The following is a 19,503-nucleotide window of genomic DNA, read 5'->3' on the forward strand; positions in this document are numbered from 1 at the left end:
AGAGGACAGGAGCACAGCGGGCTCAGCCACCATTATCTATAGAGCACCTTGTACGCTACGTGCTACATACTAAAAGCCCATGATACTGCTGAGTAGACAGACGAACATGAGCGCTGATGTGCAAGTGAACCGCCCACCACACGTGAGGGGCGCAGCTTCCAAGGAACAGCAAATGAGGAAGCAGTGAGACAGATGACTTAAGAGAAACCCCAGAATCACCCCTTTTTTTAATTAAAAATCATGGGGTTAAAGGGTACACTTGCAAAGAGCTCTGAGTCACAGAGGTAGGTTTTCATCAGCGCTGCCACTTGGAGACTGAATTTTTCTGAGCCACAGTTTTCTCATCTGTAAACATGGGGTTGTCAGAAGTAAATAACTGAGATAAATTCTGTGAAAACACACAGGAAGCCAACAAGGGAAGAAGAAATCAGTTCAAGGAACTACTGAATTAGCCTCTTCTCTGTGACATAAACAAGCAAATTCAAGAGGTCACGGTCTTAAACTACCTCAGCCTCTCCAAGAGTCCTCCACTGGAAGAAACCACTGGGAATGAAGGGAGGTATTTGGACCACTGCCCTCCACTTCCCACGTCATGACCTGAGCGCTCCAAGTGGCCCGTGCCACGGTGCATCCAGAGACCTCGGCTGCCCTACTGTTTATCATCAGCTTTCTGTTATGATGATCTCAGAGAGGAGAGAATGTTTGAGAAAGAACCAAAAGGTAGGCACCGTGACAGCAACTTGGAGAAAGGGCTACGAATCTGTCTGGCCATATCACAGCCAGCTCTCAGAGAGCTGAAGTGGGGTTCTGCCTACATCTGAGGTGGGGCTTTTCAGTGCTGTCAAATGCCTTTCGTTTCTTCAATGACAGATGGGAGGAATAGATTTTTAAGTTGGATGTATGCTTGAAGTTTAAGAAAAATAAACTCTCAGAGCTTCGGTACAAAAAGCTAACCCACAATTCAATAACTCTTGGGTTAAAAGGAAGCCGATGCAGCCTAGAATTAACTCTGAGCCATGGTGAGAAGCACAGTCAACAGAAGCCCTCATGAAATGCTGAGCACCCACGTTAGGGACAGAGTAAACACGGAACTGGCCAAACATGACTTCAAACCACTGTCTCCTGGTCAATCAAAAGGGTTCACATTAGCAGAATGAAAACTATAAAAAGATGAAAAGGAAATCCCAGAAAGCAAACAGTTCTACACAAGAAAAGCCACGATTGGAAGTCTTAAGGGAAATCAAAGCTTGACTTCAAATAAGCTGTTCTCTGCTGGGAAATAAATAGCGCAGCATCTGTCCTCAATCTATTCTCGACTGATTATTACAAGATTAGTACGTGCTAGAATAACGACTTGGTGCTCATTTCACAAAAGATGAGTAATCTACTATTAAGCCCAAAGAAGTAACTGAAAAATTGTATCAGTGACCCACAAATAAGTCTACCACAATCTACTGACATGAAAATAATATTTCACATGCTTATCAGAATAGGTGAGATTGCCCAATGTACTTGCTTCCTCCTGATTATAGACATTAAAAGTCCCAACAACAAATTTGGGAATATAGTGCTTCATGGAATGTATATTTTACTTAAATTCAATAAGGGCTGAAGTCGGGCCATGGGATCTGAGTGTAAGTAGGAAATGAAGTAATGTTTAAAAGAAACATTCACGTTGAGGTTGGTACGGATGTGGACAAATATAAATTTCTGCAGAGAAATAAATGAGACTTATTTCTCTGAATTTTTGTACCTTGTTCTACCTGCAGATCATGTTAGAGCTTCATTTCACGCCATTGGGACTGGTTATGTATTTGTTCTATAAGTGCAAACCTTAACTTGTTTTCTTTTCTTTTCTTTCTTTTCTTTTTTTCTTTTTTTTTTTTTTTTTTTTTTTGGTGTGTGTGGTACTGGGGATGGAATCCAGGGGCTTTCTGCCTCCAGGCTACACTCCCAGACCTATTTTATATTTTATTTGAAAACAATGTCTCACTAAGTTGCCGAGAGCCTCACTAAGTAGCTGAGGCTGGCTTCGAACCTGTGCGATCCTCCTGTCTCCGCCTCCCAAGCGCGGGGATTACAAGCGTGCGCCGCCACGACCAGCTCACAAACCTTAACTTTTTAAAACGTACGTTTGTTGATGCCTTGTAGTATCACATCATAACGTAGATCAGAGTAAGGTGGATATCCATGCACACAGCAATCGGTGAGCTTCCTACGGCCCCTCCCCCCTCCCCCCTCCCCCAAACAGGATACTGAGATTGGCATTAGTGATTTCACATATGGATATAACTTCAATGGGAGCGTTACTGCCATCAGTTCTCCCTCCCTCCATCACCACCTCCCCCGAACCTTAGCTTTATCAATATCAAGTACTGTGGAGTGGAGCTATGTCCTATAAAACCATCCTATGTGATTTGAGGGGTCCTCTTAAAGAAAAAGAACACAAAAGTGAAGACATCCAATCATGTAGTGGGTATCACGAGTGTGAAGCTGGGGGTGAAGCACCAGCAGTTCTGCAACCCATCCACCGTTGAATACCTGTGGCGGAAACCCAGTCCTGTATCTCTGAGCTCCACCTGCATGTTGTCTTACAGAGCGTGGGGGCTTCTGTGGACATTCAGTGCTTACTGAGCCTTTCAGAAGCAAGGAAAAGACGCGACGAGATTAAATCCAGAAGCCAAGTCCTGGCCCATCCAAAGAGTGCAAAATAAATCTTAACTCCCCATGCTGTCACACCTTAAATGCTAGCTGGAATTAAATGTACTTAAAATTCATGTTCATTCTGTTGTTTAAAATTTATCATATGGTTATTAATGTTTGAAAAGTCAAAAAATGTCTATCCACTGTAGTAAGTGAAAAAAAGATTTTAAAAATCATCAAATAAAAGCTGGACGTACACGAATTATAGACTAAACGCTCTAGTTCCTGTGTATACGTCCACTGAGAAGGCTGGACGGTTGGAATGGGCATGTACGACTTTGCGCTGTGGACATCTGTCGCCTATCGATGGAGTTACCCGCTACGTAGAACAGGCTACCAATTCCAAAGCAAACTTGTCATTTTTATGTTTTGAGCTATTTCCTCTTATTGCCTGCCAACAGTTAGCATACTATATCCTTTAAAAAATATAAACTATGCCCGGTGTGGTGGCACAGCCCTGTAGTCCCAGTACTTGGGAGGCTGAGACAGGAAGATCACAGGTTCAAGGACAACCTCAATAAATGAGACTTTCATCAACCTAGTGAGACCCTGTTACAAAGTAAAAATAAAATATAGGGTTGGGGTATAGTTTAGAGGTAGAATGCCCCTGGGTTCAATCCCTAGTATCAAATAAATAATAATAATAATAATAATAATAATAATAATAATAATAAAAATATGAACTACCCAAAAGAGAAGATTTACATAATTCTTAAATTTCTACTTATACATGAATGATTATACAAGTAAACAAGCTATGGCAAAAATGGCTAATCAATCCCACAAATTTACACTCTGGGCTTAATACTTTGTCAAGTACTTTTATGCAAGAAACTACAGGACTTCCCGTTTTGCAGCCCGGGGTATCAGAACCAGATCAATGTTCAATCAACGCGTCCAGTGACTGACTGACTATGAACAGATGCTGATCACAGATCCAAGTAACTGCACTCGATATGCATCTGCAAGGAAACGACTACAACAGCTGGCATCGTAATTTCCTAAAAGCCTATTTGCTGGAGTCTTGATCCCAGGGTGGTGACTGGGAGGAGAGCAGTGGACCCTTTAAGAAGGGGTCTTGCGGCCTTTAATCACGAGGTGCGCGCTCCTGAGAAGGACAGTGGGACTCCAGCCTTTCTTCCTGGCCTGGAGGCAGGCTCTGCCCACCGTGCACTCCCACAAGTTGCCGGCTTGCCGGCCTAAAACAACAGAGCCAGGCAGTCAGGGCCCAGAACCTCCAATGTACAATCTGATTTCTGATTTCTTTATAAATTGATCATATCGGGTATTTGCTATAGTGAGGGAAAGGTGACTAGCCCTAACCGCACTCTTATCAATAACCTTACTTATGTTGGAAGAGAACATGACTGTTAAAGGCATTTTTAAGACTGGCAGATATAATTACATTAAAAATATTTAATGTCTCATAAAAAAGAAAATAATAAGCAGCTGTTTGTGTGTGTGTGTGTGTGTGTGTGGTACTGGGGATTAAACCTAGAAGCATTCTACCTCTGACCTACACCCCCAGTTCTATTTTATCACTTAATTTTGAAACAGGGCCTCACTAAGTTGCGGAGGGCCTCACTAAGTTGCTGAGGCTGGCTGCAAACCTAGGATCCTCCTGTCTCAGCTTCCCAAGTAATGGGATTACAGGCATGCAGTACCATGTCTGGCAATGACAAACTTTAAAAGTAAAAAAAAAAAAAAAAATCAACAAAATATATACAGAGAGTTATAATTAGATGATCAATAATTAGGAGGAAAGAGTCCAAAAGTAAAACATAGAATATGAAGATTCAGTTCCCAGAAAACTAGTCAATAAGCAATTTAAAAGGTACCAAACTGTACTCATAAGTATATGAAGCATAAATTCAAACTCAAGGAGCTGCCAGTTGTCAGGGGGAGACCGTGGTTAAGCTGGTTTCCATGGCACAGAGGAAGCCCCCACCGCTGAAGAGGGCGTGGGGAAAGCCAGGCAGCTGTAGATAGGGAGCGGGGGCTGAAAAGCTTCTGGAAAGCACGGCGCTGGCTCCCCATCCTCAAGTACTGCTGTGTCTTCACCCACCAGCCACTTTCCCTGAAATTATCCCATGAAATTCACAAACAGCTACTCAGAAAACACGCATTCAAATATGCTCTGCAGCACTGCTTACGAAATTTCAAAAATAAATTAAAAACTGGAAAGAAGCCTGGCTTGGTGGTGCATGCCTGTAATCCCAGTACTTGGGAGGCCGAGACAGGAGGATTGCAGGTGTATAGAAACACCAACCTAGTGTGATTCTGTTTCAAAATAAAAATAAAATAGGGCCAGGGGTATAGCTTGGAAGTAGAATGCTCTTAGGCTCAAGTCCCAGTTAAGGATACATACACATACAAAAAAAAAAAAAAAAAACTGAAAAGAGCTTAAATGTCTATCCATTAAATAATCCATTCATTAAGTACTAAAAATCCCCTGGACAGAGTATGGCAGGTTCATCTACCATTTTGAAATAACTCCTCACATGTCTTAAGCTTACAATATGCTAGCTACTGCACTATATTTTCTTCATGTATAATACTCTTGTATATATAAGTGTGCATTTAGGCCAGTCATGGTGACGCACACTTGTAATCCCCAGTACCTGGGAAGTTGGGATGGGGGGATTGCAGGTTTGCAGTCAAACTCAACAACTTAGGTCCTGTTTCAAAATAAAAAAAGAAAATAGGGCTATGGGGCTAGCTCAGGGGTAGAATGCCCTGGGTTCAATCCCTAATACCATACACATGTACACACACACACACACACACACACACACACACACACACACACAAAAGTATGTGTGTGTGTTTGTGTGTGTATATACATATACGTACATATTTCCAGAACATTTTAGAAAGAATACAACAAAAATTACAATGATTACTAAGAAGAAATAGGACGAGGGAACTTGAAAAAAGGAAATTTTTGCTTTCAATTTTTATAATTTTCTGAATCATTTGAACTTTTTCTCACGTATATATATATTTCTATTTATAAACTGCTAATATGCATTATCTGCCTTGATAGATCATGTTCTGTTTAAAATTTTCTCTTTCTAATGCATGTTTTTAAAAATCCTAAGAAAATGTTATTTGGTAAAAAACAATGAGAAATTTATAATATTTATTTAGTAATGTTCTTATATAAAATTATTAACATTTTCCAATCTAAACACAGGTTATTTTTGAAATTTAAAAAAAATCTAGCTAACAAAAATCAATATTCAACAAGCCCCAACAAAAACACCCTATCTCATTTCCTTCCTTCTGCAGGAAGCCCCAGAATATAAGGATTTGAATGAGGATTCTAAACAATTGTTTGGCTGACAGTTTTCTTTCTCCCAGTGTCAAGTCAATTTAATGCTGTATTTTTTAAAATAATGATCGAGTTTAATTATAAATAAAAAATAAGGGGGAAATATAAAGATCATCCATGTGTGAGCTACAACGTACACTGCTCTACTATGCACGACCCTAACAATGTGGATAAAGGGTGTCTATGCGCATAAAGCAGGACACACAGTGACTGCTGGCAATGAGAGTCATCCCCACCACAGCCACTGCTCATCAGCTGCTTCCCCTGGGTCTAAGGCTGGGCTCCTCACTCAGTACACATTAGCACGTTTATTCCCCACAAAATTAGATCCATGGCAAACTGACTATTTATAGACACCATCTAAAAATTAAAAACTAATTTCTGTAAAACTAGATAATTAGAGTGATAACTAGCAACTGAAATCTATAAAAAGTTGAACCTAGATTTATGAGACCTACCCTTAACTCATTTACCTATGTGTTTTTAGATTTTTTTCCCCCCAGAAACAGATCATATAAGCAGATCCTGAATAATCTTCACGCTTTGGGTCCAAAGGTCGCTCTTCCAGTGACTCTGCACATGTCCTTCTCAGCACTCCAAATACAGGTGACTCAGAACCTTGCACCGTCTCTGCATACAATCCCTACGTTTCCAGCGGCTCCCAGCCCCTTGGGATCCTTACCTGTCCAGCAGCAATTCCAGCACTTCTTTAGTGGAGGCAAAGCCTCTGTACGTTGACAGGAAGATGCTGATATAGGTAAAGTCATTGTCCCCAAAAGCTGTCAGCAGGTTCTCCACAAGTTTCTCCAAGGTGCCGGCTTTTATGGTCCTGATCTTGCAGGTCTCGTACTGACTGACTGTATGTCCCGGAGGCAGCTGGTCCCCTTCAACCTGTGTAATAAATCAATGGTTACCATCAGGAGAAATGACTTCCTACAGAAAACTGAAAACACTAAAATAAAACCCTGGTCTGAGCTAGGCGTGGTGGCGCACGCTTGCAACCCCAGTGGTTGGGAGGCTGAGACAGGAGGATCGCACAGGTTCGAAGCCAGACTCAGCTACTTAGTGAGGCTCTCAGCAACTTAGTGAGACCCTGTTTCCAAATAAAATATCAAATATAAAATAGGTCTGGGTAGTACAGCCTGGAGGTAGAAAACCCATGGGTTCCACCCCTAGTACTACCAAAAAAAAAAAAAAACACCTGGTCTGTTGATCTGTTGATCTCCTTGATTCATTCAATTTCCCTACAAGTGACGAAAGAGATGGCTACACTGGCAGCACTGGGTTCCTCTTGGGAAAGTGGGATGGGTGGTTATATGAGCCCTGCCTTCTGGACACTTGCACTGTACAAGAGAAAACCCCCATGAGAAGGAGCTGTCATGTGAGAATAAAATGAAGAAATATTGGTAGCTCTAACTACATTGGTAGACATAAGTGAATATTGGTGATAAAATCTGAAGGCTTAAACATTGCATACAAAGGAAGAAAAATAAATTGAAAATATGTGGTGTGCATTTCATCCTCCAGTAACTCTGTCTCATAAATCATATAGAAATGTAACTTGCTAAGTTAACTTCTCCTTCATAGGCTCTGTGTATACTGCCTACCAGGAGTTCTCTAATAAATCTTTTTCTAATGCAAATGGTTATTCTCAGCGATGTGAACAATCATGAGTTTGCCTTAATCATAAGCTGAACTGCTTTACAGCAGATATTCCCAAATTGAAATAGTCAGACATCTAAAAGACTTAAGTTTTCAGAGGGGCATAAAGGCAGAGAGCGCTTAGAGCTGGAAATCGCACTCACCAAGGCTCATGTTTGCTTTTCTTTGCCTGACCTGTCAGAAGTTAAACTACTAGAAAGAAATTAACCAGAGGACTGCTTTCAGAAAGACTGAGCAGGTAGAGACTGCATTGGGAAGGGTGTTAGAACAGCGTAATGTCATCAAATCCAACAGCTCGCAGGAGCTAATACTAACTCCAGCTTATATGGTGAGTGGCATTATTTCTCTAATTTGTAAAGGTTTCTAAGACCTCTTAGGACTATTGACTCAGACCAAGGCCCAATAGTTTTAGAACAAGCCTAGTGGTGCCACCTGCTCCCCAGAAGCTCCATTAACTTAAACCAGATGCAGGAACTGAGAAGCATAGATGGTTTCAAACTCTAATTACAGTTTTAATTACTTGGTGTAGTGTTGCTTTGAGTGTCTGCTGTAACACGCTAATTCAAAAGAAAGAAAGGAAGAGGCGGGGGTCGCGGGCTGGGCAAGGCAGATGGGGCCCGGGTCGCGGGACTCTGGGCCCCAGGCAGAACTGCGAGTAGCACGCCAGACCCCTGGAGAAACCAGGCCCAGTAAGACGCTGGGTTCTGGGCAGGGGTCGCGCGCGGCGCACAAAAGCCGGGGCCCGGGTCGCGGGACCCTGGGCCCCGGGCCGAACTGCCCCGGGCCGAACTGCACGTAGCACGCCAGACCCCTGGAGAAACCAGGCCCAGTAAGACGCTGGGTTCTGGGCGGGGGTCGCGGGCGGGGCACGCCAGATGGGGCCCGGGTCGCGGGACCCTGGGCCCCGGCCGAACTGCGCGTAGCACGCCAGACCCCTGGAGAAACCAGACCCAGTAAGACGCTGGGTTCTGGGCGGGGGTCGCGGGCTGGGCACCCCGGATGGGGCCCGGGTCGCGGGACTCTGGGCCCCAGGCCAAACTGAGCATAGCACGCCAGACCCCTGGAGAAACCAGGCCCAGTAAGACGCTGGGTTCTGGGCGGGGGTCGAGCACAGGGCACGCCAGCTGGGGCCCGGATCGCGGGACTCTGGGTCCCGGCCGAACTGCGAGTAGCACGCCAGACCCCTGGAGAAACCGGGCCCAGAACAGAAAAAGATAAAGAAAAATATCGGAGAGGTGGTAAGAAAGCCGTTATGGATGCCAGGACACTGGAGATGCAGACAAAACTTATCTAAATGCACTGGAACTTATGGAAAAATTCGCCGTGAAAGAGGACTGCTCTTTCTCTATATTGTTAAGAATCTCAGACATCACATATAAGGAGAGAGTTTAGCGGAGACCAAGGAGAAATGCGGTGTTGAAAGAGTTCTTCGCGATGGTGGTGGAGACTTGTATTCAGGAGAAGCAGAAACCGGATCTTACCAACTTTATTTTTTTGGAGAAATTACACCAAATGTCGAATGCTACCATCACGCATGCTTAGGAACACTGGACAACATTCAGAGTGGAAAAAGAGCCTGGGAAGGATTTGAAACGGTGGAGGCAGTGGCAATGCCAGTGGCCAATATTCGGGGGAGGCAGAGATCTGATACATTACAACTGGAACCTTTGAAATAATAACCACAGAGACAGTGATCGGAACCTGCTGAGGGGTTAGGCGGGCGCCGGGGCCAGTGGCCGACATCGGAGCTTGCTGTGAGGCAAGGCCACTACTGAGGCCTCCGTGGCCGGGATTGGAACCTGCAGAGGGGTTAGACCGATGCTGGGGCCAGCGAGGCCGGCATTGGAGCCTGCCATGATGCAAGGCTTGTGCTAGGGCCTCCGAGGTCGGGTCCGGAACTTGCTGAGGGGTTAGGCCCGTGCTGGGGTCAGCGAGGCCGGCATCGGCGCCTGCCGTGAGGCAAGGCCAGTGTTGGGGCCCCCAAGGACGGGACCGGAGCCTGCTGAGGGGTTAGGCCGGTGTTGGGGCCAGAGAGGCTGGCATCAGAGCCTGCCGTGAGGCAAGGCCGGTACTTGGGCCTCCGAGGCCAGGATAAGAGCCTGCCGAGGGGTTAGGCTGGTGCTGGGGCCAGCAAGGCCGGCATCGGAACCTGCCTTGAGGCAAGGCCGGTACTGGGGCCTCCGAGGCCAGGATAAGAGCCTGCTGAGGGGTTAGGCCGGTGCTGGGGCCAGCGAGGCCGGCATCGGAGCCTGCCTTGAGGCATGACCAGTGCTGGGGCCTCCAAGGCCGGGATCGGAGCCTGCCGAGGGGTTAGGCCGGTGCTGGGGCCAGCGAGGCCGGCATCGGAGCCTGCCTTGAGGCAAGGCCGGTACTGGGGCCTCCGAGGCCAGGACAAGAGCCTGCCGAGGGGTTAGGCCGGTGCTGGGGCCAGCGAGGCCGGCATCGGAGCCTGCCTTGAGGCAAGGCCGGTACTGGGGCCTCTGAGGCCAGGATAAGAGCCTGCTGAGGGGTTAGGCCGGTGCTGGGGCCAGCGAGGCCGGCATCGGAGCCTGCCTTGAGGCAAGGCCGGTACTGGGGCCTCCGAGGCCAGGACAAGAGCCTGCCGAGGGGTTAGGCCGGTGCTGGGGCCAGCGAGGCCGGCATCGGAGCCTGCCTTGAGGCAAGGCCGGTACTGGGGCCTCTGAGGCCAGGATAAGAGCCTGCTGAGGGGTTAGGCCGGTGCTGGGGCCAGCGAGGCCGGCATCGGAGCCTGCCTTGATGCATGACCAGTGCTGGTGCCTCCAAATCCGGGATCGGAGCCTGCCAAGGGGTTAGGCCGGTGCTGGGGCCAGCGAGGCCGGCATCGGAGCCTGCCTTGAGGCATGACCAGTGCTGGGGCCTCCGAGGCCGGGATCGGAGCCTGCCGAGGGGTTAGGCCGGTGCTGGGGCCAGCGAGGCCGGCATCGGAGCCTGCCTTGAGGCAAGGCCGTTACTGGGGCCTCTGAGGCCGGGATCGGAGCCTGCCGAGGGGTTAGGCCGCTGCTGGGGCCAGTGAGGCCGGCATCGGAGCCAGTGGCCGACATCGGAGCTTGCTGTGAGGCAAGGCCACTACTGAGGCCTCCGTGGCCGGGATTGGAACCTGCAGAGGGGTTAGACCGATGCTGGGGCCAGCGAGGCCGGCATTGGAGCCTGCCATGATGCAAGGCTTGTGCTAGGGCCTCCGAGGTCGGGTCCGGAACTTGCTGAGGGGTTAGGCCCGTGCTGGGGTCAGCGAGGCCGGCATCGGCGCCTGCCGTGAGGCAAGGCCAGTGTTGGGGCCCCCAAGGACGGGACCGGAGCCTGCTGAGGGGTTAGGCCGGTGTTGGGGCCAGAGAGGCTGGCATCAGAGCCTGCCGTGAGGCAAGGCCGGTACTTGGGCCTCCGAGGCCAGGATAAGAGCCTGCCGAGGGGTTAGGCTGGTGCTGGGGCCAGCAAGGCCGGCATCGGAACCTGCCTTGAGGCAAGGCCGGTACTGGGGCCTCCGAGGCCAGGATAAGAGCCTGCTGAGGGGTTAGGCCGGTGCTGGGGCCAGCGAGGCCGGCATCGGAGCCTGCCTTGAGGCATGACCAGTGCTGGGGCCTCCAAGGCCGGGATCGGAGCCTGCCGAGGGGTTAGGCCGGTGCTGGGGCCAGCGAGGCCGGCATCGGAGCCTGCCTTGAGGCAAGGCCGGTACTGGGGCCTCCGAGGCCAGGACAAGAGCCTGCCGAGGGGTTAGGCCGGTGCTGGGGCCAGCGAGGCCGGCATCGGAGCCTGCCTTGAGGCAAGGCCGGTACTGGGGCCTCTGAGGCCAGGATAAGAGCCTGCTGAGGGGTTAGGCCGGTGCTGGGGCCAGCGAGGCCGGCATCGGAGCCTGCCTTGAGGCAAGGCCGGTACTGGGGCCTCCGAGGCCAGGACAAGAGCCTGCCGAGGGGTTAGGCCGGTGCTGGGGCCAGCGAGGCCGGCATCGGAGCCTGCCTTGAGGCAAGGCCGGTACTGGGGCCTCTGAGGCCAGGATAAGAGCCTGCTGAGGGGTTAGGCCGGTGCTGGGGCCAGCGAGGCCGGCATCGGAGCCTGCCTTGATGCATGACCAGTGCTGGTGCCTCCAAATCCGGGATCGGAGCCTGCCAAGGGGTTAGGCCGGTGCTGGGGCCAGCGAGGCCGGCATCGGAGCCTGCCTTGAGGCATGACCAGTGCTGGGGCCTCCGAGGCCGGGATCGGAGCCTGCCGAGGGGTTAGGCCGGTGCTGGGGCCAGCGAGGCCGGCATCGGAGCCTGCCTTGAGGCAAGGCCGTTACTGGGGCCTCTGAGGCCGGGATCGGAGCCTGCCGAGGGGTTAGGCCGCTGCTGGGGCCAGTGAGGCCGGCATCGGAGCCTGCCGTGAGGCAAGGCCAGTACTGGGGCCTCCGAGGCCAGGATAAGAGCCTGCCGAGGGGTTAGGCCGGTGCTGGGGCCAGCGAGGCCGGCATCGGAGCCTGCCTTGAGGCAAGGCCGGTACTGGGGCCTCGAGGCCAGGATAAGAGCCTGCCGAGGGGTTAGGCCGGTGCTGGGGCCAGCGAGGCCGGCACCGGAGCCTGCCGTGAGGCAAGGCCGGTACTGGGGCCTCCAAGGCCAGGATAAGAGCTTGCCGAGGGGTTAGGCCGGTGCTGGGGCCAACGAGGCCGGCAGCGGAGCCTGCCGTGAGGCATGACCAGTGCTGGGGCCTCCGAGGCCGGGATCGGAGCATGCCGAGGGGTTAGGCCGGTGCTGGGGCCAGCGAGGCCGGCATCGGAGCCTGCCGTGAGGCAAGACTGGTACTGGGGCCTCCGAGGCCAGGATAAGAGCCTGCCGAGGGGTTAGGCCGGTGCTGGGGCCAGCGAGGCCGGCATCGGAGCCTGCCTTGAGGCAAGGCCGGTACTGGGGCCTCGAGGCCAGGATAAGAGCCTGCCGAGGGGTTAGGCCGGTGCTGGGGCCAGCGAGGCCGGCATCGGAGCCTGCCGTGAGGCAAGGCCGGTACTGGGGCCTCCGAGGCCAGGATAAGAGCCTGCCGAGGGGTTAGGCCGGTGCTGGGGCCAGCGAGGCCGGCATCGGAGCCTGCCGTGAGGCAAGGCCGGTACTGGGGCCTCCGAGGCCAGGATAAGAGCCTGCCGAGGGGTTAGGCCGGTGCTGGGGCCAGCGAGGCCGGCATCGGAGCCTGCCTTGAGGCAAGGCCGGTACTGGGGCCTCTGAGGCCAGGAAAAGAGCCTGTCAAGGGGTTAGGCCGGTGCTGGGGCCAGTGAGGCCGGCATCGGAGCCTGCCGTGAGGCATTACCAGTGTTGGGGCCTCCGAGGCCCGGATTGGAATCCTGCCAAGGGGTTAGACCGGTGCAGGGGCCAATGACCAGCATCGGAGCCTGGCGTGAGGCAAGTTCACTCCTGCGGCCTCCAAGGTCAGGACCAAAGCCAGCTTAGGGGTTTGACCGGTTCAGGGGCCAGCAAGACCAGAACTGGGTCCTCCCATGAGGCAAGGCCGCTGCTTGAGCCAGCGAGGTCTGGATCAGTCCACTGAGTAGCCAGGCCACTACTGGGACCATCAAGAGTGGGATTGGTACTTGCAACGCAGCATGCACAGAGAAATATCGCAGAAAATATAAATCAGACGCTTCTCTTAATCAGCAATAACTAGGAGGAAAAGGGCAACAGGAAGAGGTTGAGCTATAGAAAGGGCCCTATAGTGAAGCAACTAATGTGACCAATCAGAGGGTATGTAATACTGGAGGACGGAGCCTCTTTAAAACGCAGGAGGTACATAAACAAATGTATCAAAGTAAATCACCAAAGAAGTGTGGGATGGAGGGAGGGGGAGGGAATGGGACGGGGGCTGGAGGAGGGCTAATTGGATGATGTGTGCTTGTATATCCTCTCAAGTCTTGTACTCCAATGTGATTGATATATGACTACAATGCACCAATTTAAAAAATAAATTAATAAAAAAAATAAAAAATAAATAAAAAAAGAAAGGAAGAGAAATAAGGAGAAAGAAAGAAAAGAAAAAGAAAGAAAGAGAAAGAAAAGGAAAGAAAGAAAGAAAGAAAGAAAGAGGAAAAGAAAGAAAGAAATAGAGAAAGCCAGCCAGCCCGCCTGCCCACCCTGTGGTCAAATTTGGAGAGTATAGAGTTCAACAAGTGCAAATAGCTGCTCACTGAAGAATTCCTTGGGCTCTTTACTATACTAACATGTGTTACTGAACTCCAAGAGAAGGATATGGTATACGACAATTCCAAATGGGTTTCCCTCTATTCTTAGAACATCTTGAAGAACTTTGGAATGAATATATTTTAGAAAATGTTGGCTTTGAAAATTTCTGTAATGCATTTACTACTTTTCACTTTAAAAAGGATAAATCATTACACTACAAAATATGTTGACTTTTCAAGCATCTATATTTCTTTAAGCTCTTTAAAGAAATCACTATCTTTAAAGTAGAAAAATTTTTTTTATGTTGTTACTTCAAAAGACTTGGCTAAAAGATTAGTAGCCTGCACAATATTAAAAAGAAATAATTTCAAAATATATTTTGACATCAAATGTTATCAACAACAAAATGAATGGCTTCTCCTTTATAGGGCTACTCAGCTTTAATTCTAAATCACAAGCTTACCTTGTGATAATGTCAGGGTTCCTTTACCAAACAATTTTGCAATTCGATAACTCTTACTTTGCTTAAAATGCAAACTCCACTTTAAAACTAAATTTTTCTTACTGAAAGGAATTACTACTTAAAAGAACTAATTTTTCACCAAGTATTGATGTGGCCCAAAATTCAAACACAGAGGAAAAACGCCTGTCAAAGGACCTGATGAAGTGGGTCCCTTTTCCTGCCAGAGCAGATTTGACGGGCAGCCAAGGTCTCCCTTGGGAATGAAATTATGGTTCTCATTAATCCAGTCTCTCTCTTTCAGTCCTCCCCCCCCCCTTTTTTTTGTTATTGTTCTAGAAAAAAATAATCTCAATATGCAATCCCAATTCCTCTGACTTCCTTTAATGATTTTGTTTCTCAGTGTTTGTACCAATACATTAGGAAGAACTACATCTGACCTAAAAGAAAACACTTTTATTAGTTAGGTTTAAAAAACCGTTCTCTGAGCACAAAGAATAAGCATCAATGGTATCGTCAAAATGAAGTAGAGAAATTCTCTGGTGCCTAAAATCATTTTCACAAAAAATTAACAATGCATGTCAGGGTGCTAGAGCATTTACTTAAAGTCATTTCCTCCAGATCTGCTTCATACCCTGAGGTCTACTTGCTATGTCAGGGGGAAGACCAGGTTTTCAAGATAAGTTCTAATTTACAAACAAGCAAAAAGAGTATATATAAGCTTAAAATTATCTGCTCATTTATGTATTTTTTTGGTAGTACTGGGGTTCCTGGAAGCCCTTCTACCTCCGGGCTACACTCCCAGACCTATATTTATATATATTTTTGGAAACAGGGTCTCTTAGGCCAGCGCGGCTGGCTTCGAACCTGCGCGATCCTCCTGTTTCTGCCTCCCAAGCGTGGGGATTACAAGCGTGCGCCACCATGCCCGGCTATGGGATTATTTTGAAATGAAATTGTACAAAACAGATACAAAATCTCTCTCTCTCTCACCCCTCTCTTCCTCCCCCCTCTCGCCCCCCCCATATTGGCCAGATTGGAGAAGCTAAAATATTAAAGCTTCATTTTTGCAGCAAAAGATTCAATAGGTCCAGAATTCTTTTAGGAGACTTCGGGACCTGTTTTTGTTTGTGTTATCTTAATAAGTTTGAATTGAAGTGTATAAGAAAGGGTGGAACCCTTGGCAGACAAGCTTTTAATAACTGGACTTAGAAGGCAAGACATGCAGGGCTGAGCCTGCCCGTGGGTCAGCATGCTAACAGGAAACAGCTCAATCTGGATTTAATCAGAGACCGTCGCTTTCCCGACAGATCATGATATCAAGGCCACAGAAATGTTTCCTGACTGTTTTTCTGGTCAATCTTTCCGCCATAAGAATGTAGCTTTTTCTAAGAGATCATGTCTAACTCCTCTGGGATAACTAGCTAAATTCTGCCCAAGTGCCTAGCTGTGGGACTTCTATAATGATCAACTTTGGCAAAAAGAGGAGGAAAGAAGGAGTGTAAGAGGTGAAATGTCATAATTCCATTTTGTTTTCAGTCATAGAAAAATACACCCTTCACCCTCTATCTAAAACGTGCACTATCAAAAGCTTGAGCGCTTCTAATGTCGGGGAAGATCCTCCAGGCAAAAGAATACTTTGATCACCTGATACTTTAATAGGATAGATGCTAAGTAAACAATGTCTTGTAAGGGAGACAGTATGGGCTCCCTCTCCCATCCAGGCTCAGTCCTTGGAGACAGTATGGGCTCCCTCTCCCATCCAGGCTCAGTCCTTGGAGACAGTATGGGCTCCCTCTCCCATCCAGGCTCAGTCCTTGGAGACAGTATGGGCTCCCTCTCCCATCCAGGCTCAGTCCTTGGAGACAGTATGGGCTCCCTCTCTCATCCAGGCTCAGTCCTTGCTACATCAGTTCTCAGGCACCTTGGCCTGAGCAGCAAAGTAAATAGTGAATACTATTCTAGTAGTTGACTTACTAAGAAAACTCAGATCCAAAGTGTAATAGACTTTAAAAGGTACACAGCCAGGCACAGTGGTGCATACCTGTAATTCCAGCTATTGAAAGGCAGTGGCACAAAGTTTGAGGCCATCCTGGACAATTTAGCAAGACCCCGTCTTTTTTTTTTGGGGGGGGGGGTGGTACTGGGGTTCCTGGAAGCCCTTCTACCTCTGGGCTACACTCCCAGACCTACTTTTATGTTTTTATTTAGAAACAGGGTCTCTTAAGCCAGCACCACTGGCTTAGAACCTGCATGATCCTCCTGTCCGCCTCCCAAACACGGGGATTACAAGGACCCAGTCTTAAAATAAAAAATAAAAAAGTCTGGGATAGGCTGGGCATGGTGGCACATGCTTGTAATCCCAGCATTCTGGAGGCTGAGATCAGAGGATCACAGTTCGCGGACAGCCTCAGCTACTTAGCAAGGCCCTTTGCAACTCACTGTTTCGAAAAATAAAGACTAAAATCATGTAGCTCGGAGGGAAAATGCCCATGGGCTCCATCCCCAGTACTGCAAAAAAAAAAAAAAATGTTTGGATGTAGCTCAGTGTCATATCCTCATCTACTTATAAAGCCAGACAGACATTAACTACAAAGTGTTATGTGCTGAGCACTGTACAAGGCACTAAGATATGGAGTTAAAGGGCATGTCGTTCTCATACCCAGATTATTCAATCTAACTGAAGAAACATATACAAAGAACTCATTAGGACCACAGAAGCAGAAAGCTATGAAGCCTTTCCTCATCTAGCTTTAAGGGTCACAGCTGACACTCCTACCATGAAAGTCAGGATCGCAAAGAAAAGTATAATAAATGTATTTAACCAAAATTTAAGTCACATGGGAGCCTTCAGAAGTAAATACCCAAAGACTCAGGGAAGACTTTTTAGGTTTAGGTTCCATGAAGAATAGACAAGCCAGGCATGGGGGTGCACACTTGCAATCCCAGGACTTTGGGAGTCTGAGAAGGATCACAGGTGGGGGTGAGACTCAGCAACTTAGTGAGACCCTTCGCATCTTAATGAGACCCTATTCCAAATAAAATAAAATAAAATAAAATAGGGCTGGGAGTATAGCTTGCAGTAAAATGCCCCTGGGTTCGGTTCCCAGTAGATTATACACACACACACACACACACACACACACACACACACACACACACACACATATGTATGTATTTCTAAGACTGGAAAGCCATGTAGAAGTATAATTAGACAAAAAAGTCTGACCCAAATAATCACCTGAGAGGCGGAACCCAGCAAGGCAGCCCATCCAGATGGTTCTTGCCTTTCCGTGTGGCACAGAGCGGGCCCTTCTCATGGTCCACCATCAGACAATGCAGGGCAGAGGATTTCTTTATGGCCAGCTCTTACAGAGAAAGGTGGGGCTGTTGAGAGTACTATTTCTATGTTTTGTGGCTCGCTTTAGGGAAGATGGGGTCTAGTTTCTGTGGCTTGCCTCGGGGATAAAGTAGAATAGGAAAAAGAAGAGCAGGATGATCATGCTCTGAGTCCCAGGTGCTAGAGTGCCAAAGTGCCATACTTGGAATGTGGCTTTCTAAGCCCAACATAAACTATACGGCAGTAAGATGTGGAGACGCAGACTATCATGAAGCACCGAGAGGGACCCAGTGTGGAGGAGGTGTGGGAAGGCCTCCTGAGAAGGTGGAGCCTGTGCTGGGGACGGGAGTTAACGATTTGATTTGATCAAGGGCATTTGATTTGGTCGAGAGCCTCAGAAAGTCCTTAAGAAGAAAGAGGTAAGCAGGCATGGTGGTGTTCTCCTGTAATCCTAGGACTTGGGAGGCTGAGACAAGAGGATGGCAGAGTTGAAACCAGCCTCAGAAAAGTTAGCCAGACTCTCAGAAACCTAGGGAGAACCTGTTTCCAAATAAAAAATAAAAAGGGCCAAGGCTGCCTGTAGTTCAGAGGTAGAATGCCCCTGAGTTCAGTTTCCAGTACCAAAAGGAAAGGAAGAGGGAGAGAAAAGGGAGGAGAAGACAGGGTTGCAGGAACAATACAACGAAGGGATTGCTGGCTGGATTAGAGAATCGGTGGGGGCAGACCTAATTATGGAGGGCCTGAGCTGCTGAAGAACTGAGACTCCCTGTCCACTACGGAAGGGGGACCGAGGATGAGGCTGCACGCATGGTCAGAGACACCAGCGTAGGGACAATTGGACGGGAACAGCTTTAAAGTTGGGAGACCTGTTATCCACACTCCAGATTAACAATTTCTTAACTGGTACAATGACAATAGGGATGGAGATGGAGCTTGTTAGAGGGACATATGTAAGAAATAATCAGACAGATGGGCGTGGTGGCGCATGCCTGTAATCCCGGTAGTTGGGAGGCTGAGACAGGAGTATCACAGGTTCGAGGATGGCTTCAGCAACATAGTGAGGCTCTTAGTAACTTAATAAGACCCTGTTTTAAACTAAAATATAAATAAATAAAGTAGGACTAAGGGTGGAGCTCAGAGGTAAAGAGCTCATGGGTTCAATTCCCAGTACTGTGAAGAGGGGGTAAGAAGGGTATGGGAGAGAGAGGAGAGAGAGAGAGGAGAGAGAGAGAGAGAGAGAGAGAGAGAGAGAGAGAGAGAGAGAGGAGAGAGAGAGAGAATGGGAGAAAGAGACTGAAAGGGCGAGAGAGAGAAAAAAACTGTCAAGACTTGGTGATTAATATTGGATATAGAGGTAGAAGATGAAGGAACAAAAAGAACAGGATTTTTCACCTGGTTTCTAAGTGTAGGTGACTAAAAACATAATAGTATTAGCCATATGATGCAATATTGAGGAGGGATAGCCACGCAGAGGTATTGAATTCGTCTTTAGAAATGTACAACTTGGGATATCTTTGGGGACGTGTCAGTAGCACAGCACAATGGCAGTTTAGATCTAGAAGCTGGGGAGAGGGGTCTGAGATTGAACTCTATAGCAGTTACATTAATTAAAAGAGCTGCGCTCTTCCAGGTGGAGTGTGTAAAATAGGAAGAGGTGGGGCCAGAGGATGGCGTCTGGACAGATATCAAAACTAAGACATTTCAAGAGTAAAGTTGACAAGCACTAGGAGAGGCACCTGTGCATGAGAGATTCACACATCACTTGATGCATGGTGACATTTCTGGGCAGAGAACCCAGCAGATATCTTTCGTGCCAGACTCATATATATACACCAACATATGTACCTTCCATCTA

General features: G+C 48.2%; 1 protein-coding gene across 6 annotated transcripts in view; it reads right to left on the reverse strand.

Annotated features, from left to right (window-relative positions):
• The window catches only part of RGL1 (ral guanine nucleotide dissociation stimulator like 1), a gene marked incomplete at both ends in the record, with an annotated part of 162,133 nt that overhangs the window by 73,078 nt on the left and 69,552 nt on the right, over positions 1-19,503 (reverse strand). For all 6 annotated transcript variants that reach the window (XM_080699285.1, XM_080699283.1, XM_080699281.1 and 3 more), the window contains one exon: positions 6,720-6,928. In XM_080699285.1, coding sequence (XP_080555411.1) covers positions 6,720-6,928 — 209 coding nt within the window. The remainder of the gene's footprint in view (positions 1-6,719; positions 6,929-19,503) is intronic.

Source organism: Muscardinus avellanarius (assembly GCF_963383645.1).
Source record: "Muscardinus avellanarius genome assembly, chromosome: 7".
NCBI classification, from domain to species: domain Eukaryota; kingdom Metazoa; phylum Chordata; class Mammalia; order Rodentia; family Gliridae; genus Muscardinus; species Muscardinus avellanarius.